At 45.7% G+C, this 15,880-nt stretch overlaps 1 protein-coding gene across 5 annotated transcripts in view; it reads left to right on the top strand.

Moving 5' to 3' along the window:
• Positions 1–15,880, top strand: part of LOC109888011 (SHC-transforming protein 1) — a 31,472-nt gene that overhangs the window by 4,368 nt on the left and 11,224 nt on the right. Inside the window, exons 2-6 of one of the 5 annotated variants that reach the window (XM_031837327.1) lie at positions 10,702–11,521; positions 11,832–11,902; positions 13,315–13,378; positions 14,043–14,162; positions 14,376–14,429. In XM_031837327.1, the coding sequence (XP_031693187.1) occupies positions 10,940–11,521; positions 11,832–11,902; positions 13,315–13,378; positions 14,043–14,162; positions 14,376–14,429 (891 nt within the window). In that variant the 5' untranslated portion in view covers positions 10,702–10,939. Of the gene's footprint in view, positions 1–5,388; positions 11,522–11,831; positions 11,903–13,314; positions 13,379–14,042; positions 14,163–14,375; positions 14,430–15,880 lie in introns of those variants that run through there. The other 4 variants (XM_031837317.1, XM_031837333.1, XM_031837336.1 and 1 more) reach the window with 4 other exon arrangements.

Here is a 15,880-nt window from a genome sequence, read left to right as displayed (position 1 = left end):
TCCTGTGTGTTGTAAAGTATTGCTCTCTGTTAAGGCCTGTTGTTCTGGACAGTGAGGTGTGTGCGCGTGCGTTTGTGTGTACAGCATTTATGGGGCCCTGTAGAATTGGTTAATATTCATCAAAGCAGCAACACAGAAGGGAGAGGGACATGGGGAGAAGAGATGGAGAGAGACGGATGGGAGATATCTTGTTATTCAGTCAATTCTCGCAGTGACTTGTCGTGGAAATTTCCTCTATTTACCAAATCATGAGCGCAAACCACAACACAAGTCAGAGTTAGTTATCAAAGTCCATCTTTAATTATATGAGCTCTATCACAACCCTGTGACTCTCAGATCAATTCAGTGTCTATCAATGAATTCTCTGAGAGCCCCCTCTACTTTGCAACTGAGATCCTTTAATAGCAAAGAACACACATAGTCAGACAGCATAGACATAAATAAATCGTTCAGCTTTGTCTCCTTACTCAAACCCAGAACCATAAACCAATCCTCCATATCAACAGGCATATATCAAATTGTCATTTAGGTACAACCAATTCTAAATACAACCAATCCTGGACAAGCTCACGGGGAGCATAGAATGATTCCAGACACTGCCATCCTCCTCTCCCCGATGGGAAAAGTAGGGAGTGACTGGCACACAGACACAGTGGAGCAAAAGATATGTTTACACATGATGACACCTTGACCTCTCCCCTCTCTGCGGCCCATGCAACTTAGTCTTGACATAGAACAGATAACTGCCAATGGCCACCACTATAGTACAACAAAATACATTCTTATGAGAAATAACTCATAAGCATATCATGAAAATAAAACATCTTATCTATGTTACCCACCAATTCTGATTATTCCCCAACAGACTGCCCTGAGAATTTTTGATTTATATATATATATGACAGCTTTGCACACTCTTAGTGAAGACATCAAAACTATGAAATATCACCATTATTCTACAAATTAGAAAATAGTAAAAATACAGAAAAGAATGAGTAGGAGTGTCCAAACCTTTGACTGGTACTGTATATACATTTTTACACCCAGGTTAATACACTCACTAGCCAATTATTAGGTACACCCATCTAGTACCGGGTCAGACCCCCTTTGCCTCCAGAACAGCCTGAATTCTTTGTGACATTCTACAAGGTGTCGGAAACGTTCCACAGGGATGTTGGTCCATGTTGGCGTCATGGGCTCATGCAGTTGCTGCAGATTGGACAGTGGTACATACATGCTGTGAACAGCCCGTTCCATCTCCTCCTAAATATGTTCTATTGGGTTGAGGTCTGTGGACTGACCAGGCCACAACAATAAACTGAACTGGCTGTTATGTTCCAGGGGATGTTTCCACTCCTCAACTGTCCAGTGTTGGTGACCGCGTGCCCACTGGAGCCACTTCTTCTTGTTTTTAGCTGATAGGAGTGGAACCTGGTGTGGTCAGGACAGGAGGCAGGCAGAATGGGAATGTGTGTGTGTTTGAGTAGCTAAGTATGTGAGTCGGCAATAAAACAAACTTTACCTTCAGACTGTCTGTCCCTTTTTAATAGCCAGGCAGCGGCACACATTCCAGCAAATAAACACCTGTTTCAAATAAATGCTGTGTCTAAGTGTAATTGTTTACGAGTGAACTTCAGTAAGTACAGTAAAGATAAAGGAGAGCCATTGATGAGACATCAGTGTGGTTTGACATGGTCGACTCAACTATGGTGGATACAAGAGGTGCAACGAGTGAGACAATAGTGCTGAATCGTAAAATCGGGGGTGTATGATGGGCAGGCTAGTCTTTGCTTGTCTGATCGTGATTGGATTTGTTATTACAATGTTTATACTAGTCACAAACAGTGTGGTAGTCTTTTCAACATTTTATTGAGCAAGAGCTGTGTGCGTTAAGGAAATAGACGCCTGGCTTAAATAAAGGCCTGTCTCTAATAAGCGTCGGCTGTGTTCAGTGATTAAAGCAAATAAACACCTGGGATATTAATTGAAGTTTTACAGTATTTGGTATTGAAGGATAGAGGAAGGGACAGACTTGGAGAACCTGAGAGGAAAAGAGAACATCAATGAGAGACAGAGCAGACAAAAGAGAGAAAGGGAAACAGAAAGTCTAGGAAGGAGAGTGGACAGAGTTAGAATAAAATGAGGAGAGAGGAAGGGAGAGCGAAAAAGAGGGCGAGAGTTTCAGGTTGTTTCCCCCTATCTGTTTGTCTCACATGTAGAACTGTTAACTGGTCTGGTCGGCTGGTTGGGCCTGCTGAAAGCCTGGCTAATCTAATGTCCATACCACCCCCTAATATACGCTCAATAACCTGAATATTTCTGGACCTGTTCTGTCACATTCACATCACCTGACAGGTTATATGTTGTGCGTGTGTGTACACATATTCCTGATTTTGGAAAGGAAAGCTGTTGTCTGGATTTATTTGACTAGTCCCTGTAAGTAATTCCTTTCATTCCACAATGTGTGTCTGAACATGCTCAATATACACACACACACACACACACACAAACACACACACACAGTCTTTGGTATGTGGGGATACAAAAAGAGCTTGCCTAACGTGTGTGTGTGTACCTTTGCGCTCACCTGAACAAGGAGGTCACATGACTCTCTCCACAGCTAATCCTGGGAGCAATGCATGCTCCAAGCCAAGTGTTTGTGAGGGGATCATTTAGGAGAACTAGGATTCGCTACATGTACAACGCTCAGTGATTGGTTAAGAGTGTGTGTACTAGAGGTCGACCGATTATGATTTTTCAACGCCGATACCGATTGTTGGAGGGCAAAAAACAGCCGATGCTGATTAATCTGCCAATTTTTAAAATGTATTTGTAATAATGACAATTACAACCATACTGAATGAACACTTATTTTAACTTAATATAATACATCAATAAAATCAATTTAGCCTCAAATAAATAATGAAACATGTTCAATTTGGTTTAAATAATGCAAAAACAAAGTGTTGGAGAAGTAAAAGTGCAATATGTGCCATGTAAGAAAGCTAACATTTAAGTTCCTTGCTCAGAACATGAGAACATATGAAAGCTGGTGGTTCCTTTTAACATGAGTCTTCACTATTCCCAGGTAAGAAGTTTTAGGTTGTAGTTATTATAGGACTCTTTCTCTCTATACCATTTGTATTTCATATACCTTTGACTATTGGATGTTCTTATAGGCACTTAGCTTCCATACCTCACCTCGCTCCTACCTGGGCTCGAACCAGGAACACAACGACAACAGCCACCCTCGAAGCAGCATTACCCATGCAGAGCAATGGGAACAACTAGTCCAAGTCTCAGAGTGAGTGACGTTTGAAACGCTATTAGCGCGTACCCCGCTAACCCCGCTAACTAGCTAGCCATTTCACATCACATCGTTACACGAGCCTAATCTTGGGAGTTAATAGGCTTGAAGTCATAAACAGCAGAGCTGCTGGAAAAATGCATGAAAGTTCTGTTTGAATGAATGCTTATGAGCCTGCTGGTGTCTAAGATCGCTCAGTCAGACTGCTCTATCAAATCATAGACTTAATTATAACATAATAACACACAGAAATGCGAGCCTTTGGTCATTAATATGGTCGAATCCGGAAACTATAATCTCGAAAACAAGACATTTATTCTTTCAGTGAAATACGGAACCGTTCCGTATTTTATCTAACGGGTGGCATCCATGAGTCTAAATATTCCTGTTACATTGCACAACCTTCAATGTTATGTCATAATTACGTAGAATTCTGGCAAATTAGTTCCGAATGAGCCATGCAGCACAAACTGTTGCATATACCCTGACTCTGCGTGCAATGAACGCAGGAGAAGTGACACAATTTCACCTGGTTAATATTGCCTGCTAACCTGGATTTCTTTTAGCTAAATATGCAGGTTTAAAAATATATACTTCTGTGTATTGATTTTACGAAAGGCATTGGTGTTTATGGTTAGGTACACATTGGAGCAACGGCAGACCTTTTTCGCGAATGCGCACTGCATCGATTATATGCTACGCAGGACACGCTAGATAAACTAGTAATATCATCAACCATGTGTAGTTATAACTAGTGATTATGATTGATTAAGTTTAATGCTAGCTAGCAACTTACCTTGGCTTCTTACTGCATTTGCGTAACAGGCGGGTTCCTCATGCGGCAGGTGGTTAGAGTGTTGGACTAGTTAACCGTAAGGTTGCAAGATTGAATCCCTGAGCTGACAAGGTACAAATCTGTCGTTCTGCCCCTGAACAGGCAGTTAACCCACTGTTCCTAGGCCTTCATTGAAAATAAGAATTTGTTAACTGACTTGCCTAGTTAAATAAAGATTAAATAAAGGTGTCAAAAAAAATGGCTAAATTGGTGTCCAAAATTACCGATTTCCGATTGTTATGACAACTTCAAATCGGCCCTAATTAATCTGCCATTCCGATTAATCGGTCAACCTCTAGTGTGTACCATGTGCTGATGTGCACTTTGGTGTTTTTAGGGTTACAGACACTCACAGGCAGTCAGTGTTGTCCCATGGAATACGTGGTAAGAACTTGAGAGACACACACACAGGCATATGGGTTGCTGGTTGCGCCTCCCACTGTCAGTATCTCCCTGCTGTAAAGGACATTGTTTATTTGTCTATCTAAGCCATTTAGAGGTTTGTGTGTGTGTGTGTGTGTGTGTGTGTGTGTGTGTGTGTGTGTGTGTGTGTGTGTGTGTGTGTGTGTGTGTGTGTGTGTGTGTGTGTGTGTGTGTTACTGTTACACTGGTGCAGGGCCTGGTGTGGGGTTGCTGGGTGTGCGTTCATCAAACAACAAACAATATACCGCTGTGATCTGTATGGTGAACGGTGTCATCACACTGTGTGTGTGCGTTCAACAATCACTCTTTATACCGCTGTGATCTGTATGGTGAATGGTGTCATCACACTGTGGGTGTGTGTTCAACAATCACTCTGTATACCGCTGTGATCTGTATGGTGAACGGTGTCATCACACTGTGGGTGTGCATCTCTGGCCTGTGGTCTGTCTGGTTTGTCGAGAGAGAGAGAGACTCTCCCCTCCCTCTCTTCCTCTGTCTGTTTCCTTCCTTTTTTCTCTTTCCCTCCATCTCAATTCAATCCATCTCTCCCTCTGGTTCTCAGGTTACCAAACAGGAATAAGGGGGAGGAGCCTTTTAGAGGGGAAACAGCCCATGTGGGCTCTACTATCTCCATCCCTCTCTCCTTCCCCTCCTCCATCCATTCCGTTGTCCTTCCCCTAGTGTGTGTGTGAGAGAGAAAGGGAGAGAGCAATGCTCAGTGCACACGCATGCATATACTGTTAAATGATTTAGACTGCAAAGTGGGAGAGGGGAAAGGGGGAGGAGAGGGAAAGGGAAGGAGGGAGGGAAAGGGAAGGAGGGAGAGAAATGGAACGAGAGAGGGAAAGGGAAGGAGGGGTGAGCGGATGAGACAGCAGCAGCGCATGAGCGAGAGAGAGAGAGAGGCGGCATCACCCAGACAGACAGAGAGGGAGAAGGAGAGGATAGACAGCGGGCTCGTCTCTCCCTCAGACAGAGCTGGAAGGAAAGCAAAGGGGAATGAGAGAGCGAAGCAAGAGGAGGAGAGGAAGACAATGAAGGAGTGCCGTTGTTCAGCCCTGCCGTTCTGCTGTTTCACATTCAACTGAGACGGAGAAGAGAGGAGGAGGACAAGCTGAGGAGAGGATAGATGGAGAGGATATGAGATCTGGCAATGACTTAGTGATTTAAACGAGTGGAAGAGAGGAGAGAGCGAGGGTGTTTAAACATGAATATGGTTCTGATGTGAATATGGAGCTCTGTTAATACCATGCTACGGATAATCACCTCTACTCTGTCTAACCCAAAATAAGGAACAATTGTTTTAAATTTTTCATTCACTCTTGAAGCAAAGGAAGAGTTCTCAAGAATTTATTCACAACTCAAAGCAAAAAAATAACATTTTTTGTAGTAAAATAAACAATTATAGGTGGAAAAAAACCTGCTCTGCAGATTATTATACAATCACCACCTTTGTCGTTACTTACCTAACAGTTAGGACTGTACAGGAAAACATTCAGGTTGTTGTTATGCAATTATTTTCTAAAGTGTTAGCTTTTGTGATTTAGTTGAATTGATATTAATATTGACTATCATATATGAAAGTATTTCATCCTCTGAAGCAATATATGTTGTGTTAATCCATGTGTCCTAGCCAGATTCTGGAATCAGCCAGGTTGGGATGTCAACATTGATTTGGTTTTATGGCCAGTGCGACGTGGGCCAAACTTTGATCATTTCCTGAGTGGTATTGATCCCTCCAAGAGTCTCTGGCTGGCCGACCGGCTGTGGTTTCTATAGTTAGATGTTAAAGACCGTAATGGGTCAGTCTCAGCTCTGCTTAGCTGCTCCTGGGCTCTGATTTGTGGAAGCAGTCTGTTATCTCGCTGTCTGAGATGTTTCTGCCGCTGTCAGGATTTCTCAATATAGATCCTGAGCAGGCTTCTCTTTTAATGTATGTTGCCACGGCAACTTGCATCCGCTGCAGTCGGAGACAGACTGAGATGCAAAGTTATTTTGAGTCTTTTTCTCTTTTTTTAAATACTGGTGCTGTTCTTTCTATACGTTTCTGTCTAGGGTGGTGATAACCCGGAGAAACAGTCCAGACAGGACCAGACTACTGGTGGGGTGGTGATAACCAGGAGAAACAGTCCAGACAGGACCAGACTACTGGTGGGGTGGTGATATAACCAGGAGAAACAGTCCAGACAGAACCAGACTACTGGTGGGGTGGTGATGACCAGAAGAAACAGTCCAGACAGGACCAGACTACTGGTGGGGTGCTGATAACCAGGATAACCAGTCCAGACAGGACCAGACTACTGGTGGGGTGGTGATGACCAGGAGAAACAGTCCAGACAGGACCAGACTACTGGTGGGGTGGTGATAACCAGGAGAAACAGTCCAGACAGGACCAGACTACTGGTGGGGTGGTGATAACCAGGAGAAACAGTCCAGACAGGACCAGACTACTGGTGGGGTGGTGATAACCAGGAGAAACAGTCCAGACAGGACCAGACTACTGGTGGGGTGGTGACGACCAGGCGAAACAGTCCAGACAGGACCAGACTACTGGTGGGGTGGTGATAATAAGGAGAAACAGTCTAGACTACTGGTGGGGTGTTAGTGTGTAGAACCTCTAGTGTGTAGAACCTATTTATGTAAATGTAGGCTCTGTCTAGAATTCTAGACTGAATTTGATGCAGTGTTCTTGCTGGTTTGCCATGAGGTATATCTCTCGTTCTCTCTCTTCAACTTCTGCCGTGCCATCTTTGCTGGTAACTAGCGTCCTGACCGGGACAGGTGGTATACCAAGCCGATGTCAGAAATGACTCATCTGGATTATAATCAGATAATTCTACATGTGGACATATCATTCACTTTGTACAGCTGTGGAACTGTGTAGTCTTAACTGGTATCATCAACTGTGTTGTTTATGTGTTAGTGTAGTGGTGACTTTCTCTACTTGTGTGTGTTTTCTATCTGTGTGTAGGAGAATCAGGACATCTCTTCAGGTAGAGGACGCTATACTCAGCACTCGTCTGACCTACACTGTGTTTTATTCTGTGCACTAACATCTGGCAGGGCGAGGGTTAAACCTGCTGTACTAGCATTTACTAGTGTTAACCTATGTTTGTGACATCTCGTCACTGTTAGCGACTGGTTCTGTCTGTTGCTAGCGTTGCATTGCGTTCAATTGTGAAACGCTAGCAACTCTATACGTTCATCTGTGTTGACATTTATATTTTAGTCATTTAGTAGACACTCTTTTCCAGAGCGAGTTAGAGTTGTGAGTGCATACTTGTTCTTACTGGTCCCCTGTAGGAATCGAACCCACAACCCTGGCATTGCAAGCCTAATGCTCCACCAGGTGAGCCACACGGGACACGTTGTCTACAGCCACTAATTGACCTTCCACTGGTAGTGCTACAGCACTAGGACAAAGAGACATTTAGAGCATAGACTATAATGGAACACTTTTGTAATTATGCGAAGACAGTTAGGCTGTGCTAAGAGCCTGCCGTAGGCTGTCGTAAGACCTTAATAGCCCCTACATAGCACTTCATAGCTAATCCCAGTCTGTATCCTGATGTGTTCTAGTGCTCTCTGTCTGGGAGGAGACGTTAGCTAGCGAGTGCTGTGGAAGGCTCTGTAGACAGACCCTCTGGTGCTAGACTGGTGTGATCTAGCGAGCGTCCCTCTGTCTGTTGCTAGCTGGTAGCCCTCTGCTTCCAAACATACAGGGCTTTAGCCATTAGCGCTTGTTGTTGAAAGTCAACTTTCTCTGGTATCATTGTGTAACTCTTGGTGCCAAATTGTCAATCTGTTACAAAGGTTTATCTCAGTGGGTCAAACCTGGCAGAGTAATGGTTAGAACATGTGTAAAGTGCTGGAAACAACATTGATATGTGAGCTGACAAGCCCATGGAGTTATATGCCAGGTTCAACCTCCACTATTCAGTCCTGTGAGCTGACAAGCCCCTGGAGTTATATTCCAGGTTCAACCTCCACTATTCAGTCCTGTGAGCTGACAAGCCCCTGGAGTTATATGCCAGGTTCAACCTCCACTATTCAGTCCTGTGAGCTGACAAGCCCCTGGAGTTATATTCCAGGTTCAACCTCCACTATTCAGTCCTGTGAGCTGACAAGCCCCTGGAGTTATATTCCAGGTTCAACCTCCACTATTCAGTCCTGTGAGCTGACAAGCCCCTGGAGTTATATGCCAGGTTCAACCTCCACTATTCAGTCCTATGAGCTGACAAGCCCCTGGAGTTATATGCCAGGTTCAACCTCCACTATTCAGTCCTGTGAGCTGTGTCTTGTGGCTGGAGACTGTTCATGTTAGACATCTTTAGTTTTCTCTTTGGATGGACTATGCAGATTGTTCGGACTGTAGTTAGCTCAGTGTTTCTAGTTAGGTTAGTACTGGACCGTACTGTGCAGTGTTAAGAAATACACATGCTTCTCCCAGGTAACTGACTATTGGCTTGGCTTGTTTAAACAAGACTGTTTCTGTGGAATCGATAAGGAGAGAGAGAGAGGGGAGGGAGGTTTAATTAAGTGTAATGACTGGGTGAGGGAGTTCTCTAACAAGCCTCCAGTACCATTCAGGTCTCATTATCATCAAAACAATCCCACCAATGGTGTCATCAGCCAATGACCTACATTCTCTCTTGTTACATCACCACTGTGTGTGTCACTGTTTCTGTAACCAGAAAGAGGCAACTTCTCCAACTCTAGCACTTCTGATGCTATGGTGCTCCAGAACGTATCCACTCTAACCAGGGCAGCAATGTTCTAGAACAGCTCTACCTACAGTTTTAGCCATATCAGAAACTTCAGTCAGGGACAAGCCCAGCATCTGGTGCTTTCTTATCTATCAGTCTTTTTCTTATCTAGTGGTGTCTGTTACTAGGTTATGTGCATTGTATAGACTCTGGCTGTAGTTACAGAGTGAGTGTGGAGAGAGACAGACAATCTTTGAAGTAGAGGGACTGTTTAAGAGGACAGTCTGGAGAACGGGAAAGGAGACGAGGGAGGGGGGGAGGGGGAGCGAGAAATAATTTGGAAGAGAAGGCAGGAAGTGGTGGAGCGAGAGAAGGAGGAAGTGCAGCGGCTACTGAGGGAGGCACAGAAAACAGTGTGGAGGAGGAGAGAGGGATTCCAGGAGAGGATAGGAGAGGACAAGCTGAGGGGAGAGAGAAGCGCAGAGAGAGGGAGAGAGACTGTACAGGAGGTGATCTGGAGGAAGAGAGAGGAAGAGGGGGAGAAAGCCAAGGCCATCCAGAGAGGACACGAGACCATCTGGAGGAAGAGAGAGAGGGAGTGAGGAAAAGGGAGAGGGAGTGTGTAAGGAAGAGGGAGTGAAAGAGTACAGAGGAGGAAGAGTTAAATTACTTAGGAGTATTCTCCAGCAGCCTTGGAACCTGAAAAACAAAGCTGCTCACAGGAGAGAAAGAGGGATAAAGAGAGAGGAATAAAAAGCAGGAGGGATAGAGAGATTTTCCCTGCCAGAATTGGTGTCTGGCCATAGATCAGCAGGTCTTAACAGAACTTTGCTATATTAAACTCTGCAGATAATCTTACTCTGTTGTATCAACCCGTGTGTGTGTGTGTCCCTTCTGATCTACTCATTGGCAGCTGATAGGGTTTTTATGGGCCCGTGTCAGGCAAGAGAGGCTAGTGAGCTACTGCCCCTCACACACTCTGTGCCATTTACAGGCAGTAGAGTAGTTTTCTACTCCAACACATGCTAACAGGCACATGAGGGTAGGCCCCTTGATGCAGTAACTCATACCACCTGAGTGTCTGTGTCAATAGACAATCACATTCTGAGGTTGTATGTGGAATCTCCATGGTGCTCAAAGATGAACAACTGGACTTTACTGCCATGCTACGTTAGTTGACATGCTGATGTGCTCAAACAGCATTTTTCAGAACAGGTGCTACATACTTGATCACAAAAATCCTTTTTGATTCTGTCTATTGGAAAGTGGCATTCATTTCTGTGGATTGAAAGTCATAAAATGTTGTAAGACTGATAGTGTAGACACCAAACAACTGAGTATCACTCCATCAGTGTGCTGGGTTAGACTCTTAGAGAGTGATACCCTCTGATCTTCAATCGCTCCTCTTGCTGCTCTCCTCTGTCTTGTAGATGGTGTTTCTTGCGCAGTGTCTGCTGCACTGCCTGATAATGACGGGAGGATATAAAACGGGGCGGACGGATGGACAACGGTCACTTAGAGGGAAAGAAAGACCAGTGTGTTTTTGAGCGAGCGACTGATAACACAGAGAAGGAGAGAATGAACCACCGTTGTTGTTTAGACTGAATCACACCAGTGTGTGTGGACTTGTTAGAGAAACACTGAAATGACATTGAACATCTCAGATCCATGATGGAGCTGGTCCCTAAAACTAAGTACACTCACTTCCGGAGTGAATCTCTCAGTTCGAATGACGATACCAACTCCAACCCTTTCTCCCTCACCCCTTCCACCCCCGCAACCCCCCTCACCCCTCCTGGGCTACCCTCCTCCCTCTCCTCCTCCTCTCTCACCCCCATCCTCCCCCCTTCCTCCCCCCGCCGGGCCGAGAACAGCCCCACCACGCTCTGTTCCTTCTTCCCCAGGATGGGAGCCCTTCGCCTGGGCATCTCTGCTACTCTACTCCCAGGCCTCAAGGTCTCCAGCAGGCCTCAGCGGGCTCAAGCCCCCATGGGGTCTTCAGGGGGTAACAGTTCCAGCTCTCCCACTCCTCACCCCCCTCCCTGTCTAACAGCCCCCTCTCCCCCCCATCGCCCCCCTCTGCAGGATATGAACCGGCTGGGTGGGGCGTCCAGGAGGGCGCGGGTGGAGGGGGGGCAGCTGGGGGGAGATGAGTGGACACGCCACGGTTCCTTCGTCAACAAGCCCACCAGAGGATGGCTACACTCAGACCATGTGGTCAGCACCACTGGGGTCGCCTACTCAGTACGGGTAAGAGTTGGTTGTTCTCTGTTTTTCAGTTTGTAGGATATAGGCCTATAGGCTAGTACTTGCATATTTCTTTAACTTTCCATATCTGTCAATTTTTCTGTTGCTCTCTCAAAATGATCTATTCTCTTGTCTGTCCATCTTTCCATCTGTCTCTATCTGTTTCCATCTTCCCCTCCGGTCAATATGGGTGTTCTGGAGGAAATGGAATCCAAGTTCATATGAGTTCCTTTCCTGTTTCCTGTGTAGTGTATGGGCTGTGTAGGATGTGGCATCCCTGTTCATATGTGTCTCCTCTTTATTTCCTGTGTAGTATATGGGCTGTGTGGAGGTGCTACAGTCTATGAGGGCGCTGGACTTCAACACCAGAACTCAGGTCACCAGGTGAGAACCTCCAATTGTTCAAGGGATAGTTCAACCAATTACAAAATGTCATATTGGTTTCGTTACCCTGTAAACAGTCTATGGAAACATTATGACAATCAAAATCCCCCGGAAGTATCTAAAATTGATTGTGAAGCTCAACAAAGTCACTTATAGATGATTTGAACATGATGTGCGGAAAATGCTAATGTCGGTACCATGACTTGAATGGGATTTGTGCAACAATTGCTAAAACGTTAGCATTTGGAAACAGTGCCAGGAAAACTAAACCAAGGGATCGATTGTCCTTAGACTGCTTACAGGGTAAGGAAACCAATGTGTTATTTTGTCATGTAGTTAGAGCTAAGTGTTGTATAGGGCTCTGGTTCAAAACAGAGCCATGTAGTTAGAGCTAAGTGTTGTATAGGGCTCTGGTTCAAAACAGAGCCATGTAGTTAGAGCTAAGTGTTGTATAGGGCTCTGGTTCAAAACAGAGCCATGTAGTTAGAGCTAAGTGTTGTATAGGGCTCTGGTTCAAAACAGAGCCATGTAGTTAGAGCTAAGTGTTGTATAGGGCTCTGGTTCAAAACAGAGCCATGTAGTTAGAGCTAAGTGTTGTATAGGGCTCTGGTTCAAAACAGAGCCATGTAGTTAGAGCTAAGTGTTGTATAGGGCTCTGGTTCAAAACAGAGCCATGTAGTTAGAGCTAAGTGTTGTATAGGGCTCTGGTTCAAAACAGAGCCATGTAGTTAGAGCTAAGTGTTGTATAGGGCTCTGGTTCAAAACAGAGCCATGTAGTTAGAGCTAAGTGTTGTATAGGGCTCTGGTTCAAAACAGAGCCATGTAGTTAGAGCTAAGTGTTGTATAGGGCTCTGGTTCAAAACAGAGCCATGTAGTTAGAGCTAAGTGTTGTTTTGGGCTCTGGTTCAAAACAGAGCCATGTAGTTAGAGCTAAGTTTTGTATAGGGCTCTGGTTCAAAACAGAGCCATGTAGTTAGAGCTAAGTGTTGTTTTGGGCTCTGGTTCAAAACAGAGCCATGTAGTTAGAGCTAAGTGTTGTATAGGGCTCTGGTTCAAAACATTGCAAATCACAAAATGTACTCTTACTAGCTACCTCCTTTTCACATACAAATGCATTATTTATCTCCAGTTCATATCCCCCAGTTCTCTTTTTTGCCCAGTTCTATTTAGGTTTAACAGTATTGTGTGTGTGTGCCTACCGCCCTCACAACCTCTAAATTAGCATGTTCTGGAATCCTGCTGGTTTCCTTCTGGTTTCTATAGTGATGTTTGTATCCATGGTGAGGATGAGTGTGGTTGTCAGGATGATCAAGTCTGTGTAACATGTTGCCAGATTTCATCTAATCTGCTGCACAGTGTGAAATCCGCACAAGTGTGTTACAGAGAGATTCTCACACATGTTGTTGTTTCAGAGAGGCTATCTCAGTGGTGTGTGAGGCAGTGCCTGGAGCCAAAGGAGCCCAACGCAAGAGAAAGGTACACCAATACACACACACAGAGTATTATTTATTTATGTGTTAAGTGGAGGGCCGTGGTCAGGGCGTTGTTGGATCTGGATTTAGCTGGATTGACCACTCTGTGGTCAGTGGTACTTCCAGGTAATTACCTCGGTCTCCCTCTTTCTCTCTCACTGTCTCTCTCACACATGTACACACTGCCCCTTGTAATGAGGGAGACTTGTGACTAAGTTGTGTGTTCCGTGACTAAGCCAATTCCAACTGGGCCGGGCCCAGCCTGTCTTTCGGGGGGGGGGGGGGCATTCCTGTAAAACTTAATGCATCCACCCAAACACTACATAAAACAGCTATATACACAACAGACTGGTTTGGCTAAATCATGTCTGGCCCTGGGAGACTGTGGGGGACTGTGTGAGACTGTGGGAGACTTGACTAGACAAGCTTCACTGGCAGCCTGCAGCTGTTCTTCCATATACACACACACACACACACGGCTCAGACATGCTTCTCCCTTTCTATTGCCTTCACACACACACATTCTTCTCTGTATATTGTACAGTACGTTTACTATGCTCTGTTGTTATCCTTTAGAATATCTTCTGTTTAATCTTCCTTATTGGTGAAATCTTCCTTTCCCTGTTGGCCTTCTGTTTAACATGAATGTCCCTCCCCTCCCCCTCCAGCCGTCGTCTCGCTGTATGACGTCCATTCTGGGGAAACGTAACCTGCAGTTTGCTGGGATGACCATCAGCCTGACGGTCTCTACCAGCAGCCTCAACCTGCTGGCCTCCGACTGCAAACAGGTGACACACACATACAAGCACTTTCGGGCATGGATCCTGAATGAGTGTTTGTTGTTATTGAGCTATCTGGGTTTGTTATTACAGACTGTTACATGGTGTTAATTACATCATCCAGTCAGTTAGGTATTTCATATACACTATATCTAACTGTCAATGGAACCAACCCCTACTGCTGAATGGAGAGACATGATCTCTCTCTCTCTCTTTTCACAGATAATTGCAAATCATCACATGCAGTCCATCTCTTTCGCTTCTGGAGGAGACCCAGTGAGTCATACAGCCCTCTCCCTCGCTCACCTCACTATCCATCCTCTATACCCACTCTATTCATTGCTCTGCCTCTGTCCACCCATCTACTTCTCTATGCCTCCCTCTCTCTCTCTCTCTCTCTCTCTCTCTCTCTCTCCCTGCTTCACTCTGACCACCCATCTACTCCTCTATGCCTCTCTCTCTCTCCCTGCTTCACTCTGTCCACCCACCCATCTACTCCTCTTTCTCTCTCTCTCTCTCTCTCTCTCTCTCCCTGCTTCACTCTGTCCACCCATCTACTCCTCTATGCCTCTCTCTCTCTCTCTCTCTCTCTCTGTCTCTCTCCCTGCTTCACTCTGTCCACCCATCTACTCCTCTGCCTCTCTCTCTCTCTCCCTGCTTCACTCTGTCCACCCATCTACTCCTCTCTCTCTCTCTCTCTCCCTGCTTCACTCTGTCCACCCATCTACTCCTCTATGCCTCTCTCTCTCTCTCTCTCTCTCTCTCTCTCTCTCCCTGCTTCACTCTGTCCACCCATCTACTCCTCTATGCCTCTCTCTCTCTCTCTCTCTCCCTGCTTCACTCTGTCCACCCATCTACTCCTCTATGCCTCTCTCTCTCTCTCTCTCTCTCCCTGCTTCACTCTGTCCACCCATCTACTTCTCTATGCCTCTCTCTCTCTCTCTCCCTGCTTCACTCTGTCCACCCACCCATCTACTCCTCTTTCTCTCTCTCTCTCTCTCTCTCTCTCCCTGCTTCACTCTGTCCACCCATCTACTCCTCTATGCCTCTCTCTCTCTCTCTCTCTCTGTCTCTCTCCCTGCTTCACTCTGTCCACCCATCTACTCCTCTGCCTCTCTCTCTCTCTCCCTGCTTCACTCTGTCCACCCATCTACTCCTCTCTCTCTCTCTCTCCCTGCTTCACTCTGTCCACCCATCTACTCCTCTATGCCTCTCTCTCTCTCTCTCTCTCTCTCTCTCTCTCTCTCCCTGCTTCACTCTGTCTACCCATCTACTCCTCTATGCCTCTCTCTCTCTCTCTCTCTCTCCCTGCTTCACTCTGTCCACCCATCTACTTCTCTATGCCTCTCTCTCTCTCTCTCCCTGCTTCAACTCTGTCCACCCATCTACTCCTCTATGCCTCTCTCTCTCCCTGCTTCACTCTGTCCACCCATCTACTTCTCTATGCCTCTCTCTCTCTCTCTCTCTCTCTCTCTCTCTCTCTCTCTCTCTCTCTCTCTCTCTCTCTCTCTCTCTCTCTCTCCCTGCTTCACTCTGTCCACCCATCTACTCCTCTATGCCTCTCTCTCTCTCTCTCTCTCTCTCTCTCTCTCTCTCTCCCTGCTTTACTCTGACCACCCATCTACTCCTCTATGCCTCTCTCTCTCTCCCTGCTTCACTCTGTCCACCCATCTACTTCTCTATGCCTCTCTCTCTCTCTCTTTCTCCTTCCTTTGTCTTCATCCACG

The sequence above is a fragment of the Oncorhynchus kisutch genome, linkage group LG2 (genome assembly GCF_002021735.2).
Source record: "Oncorhynchus kisutch isolate 150728-3 linkage group LG2, Okis_V2, whole genome shotgun sequence".
NCBI classification, from domain to species: domain Eukaryota; kingdom Metazoa; phylum Chordata; class Actinopteri; order Salmoniformes; family Salmonidae; genus Oncorhynchus; species Oncorhynchus kisutch.
This window is presented reverse-complemented; position numbering and strand designations above follow the sequence as displayed.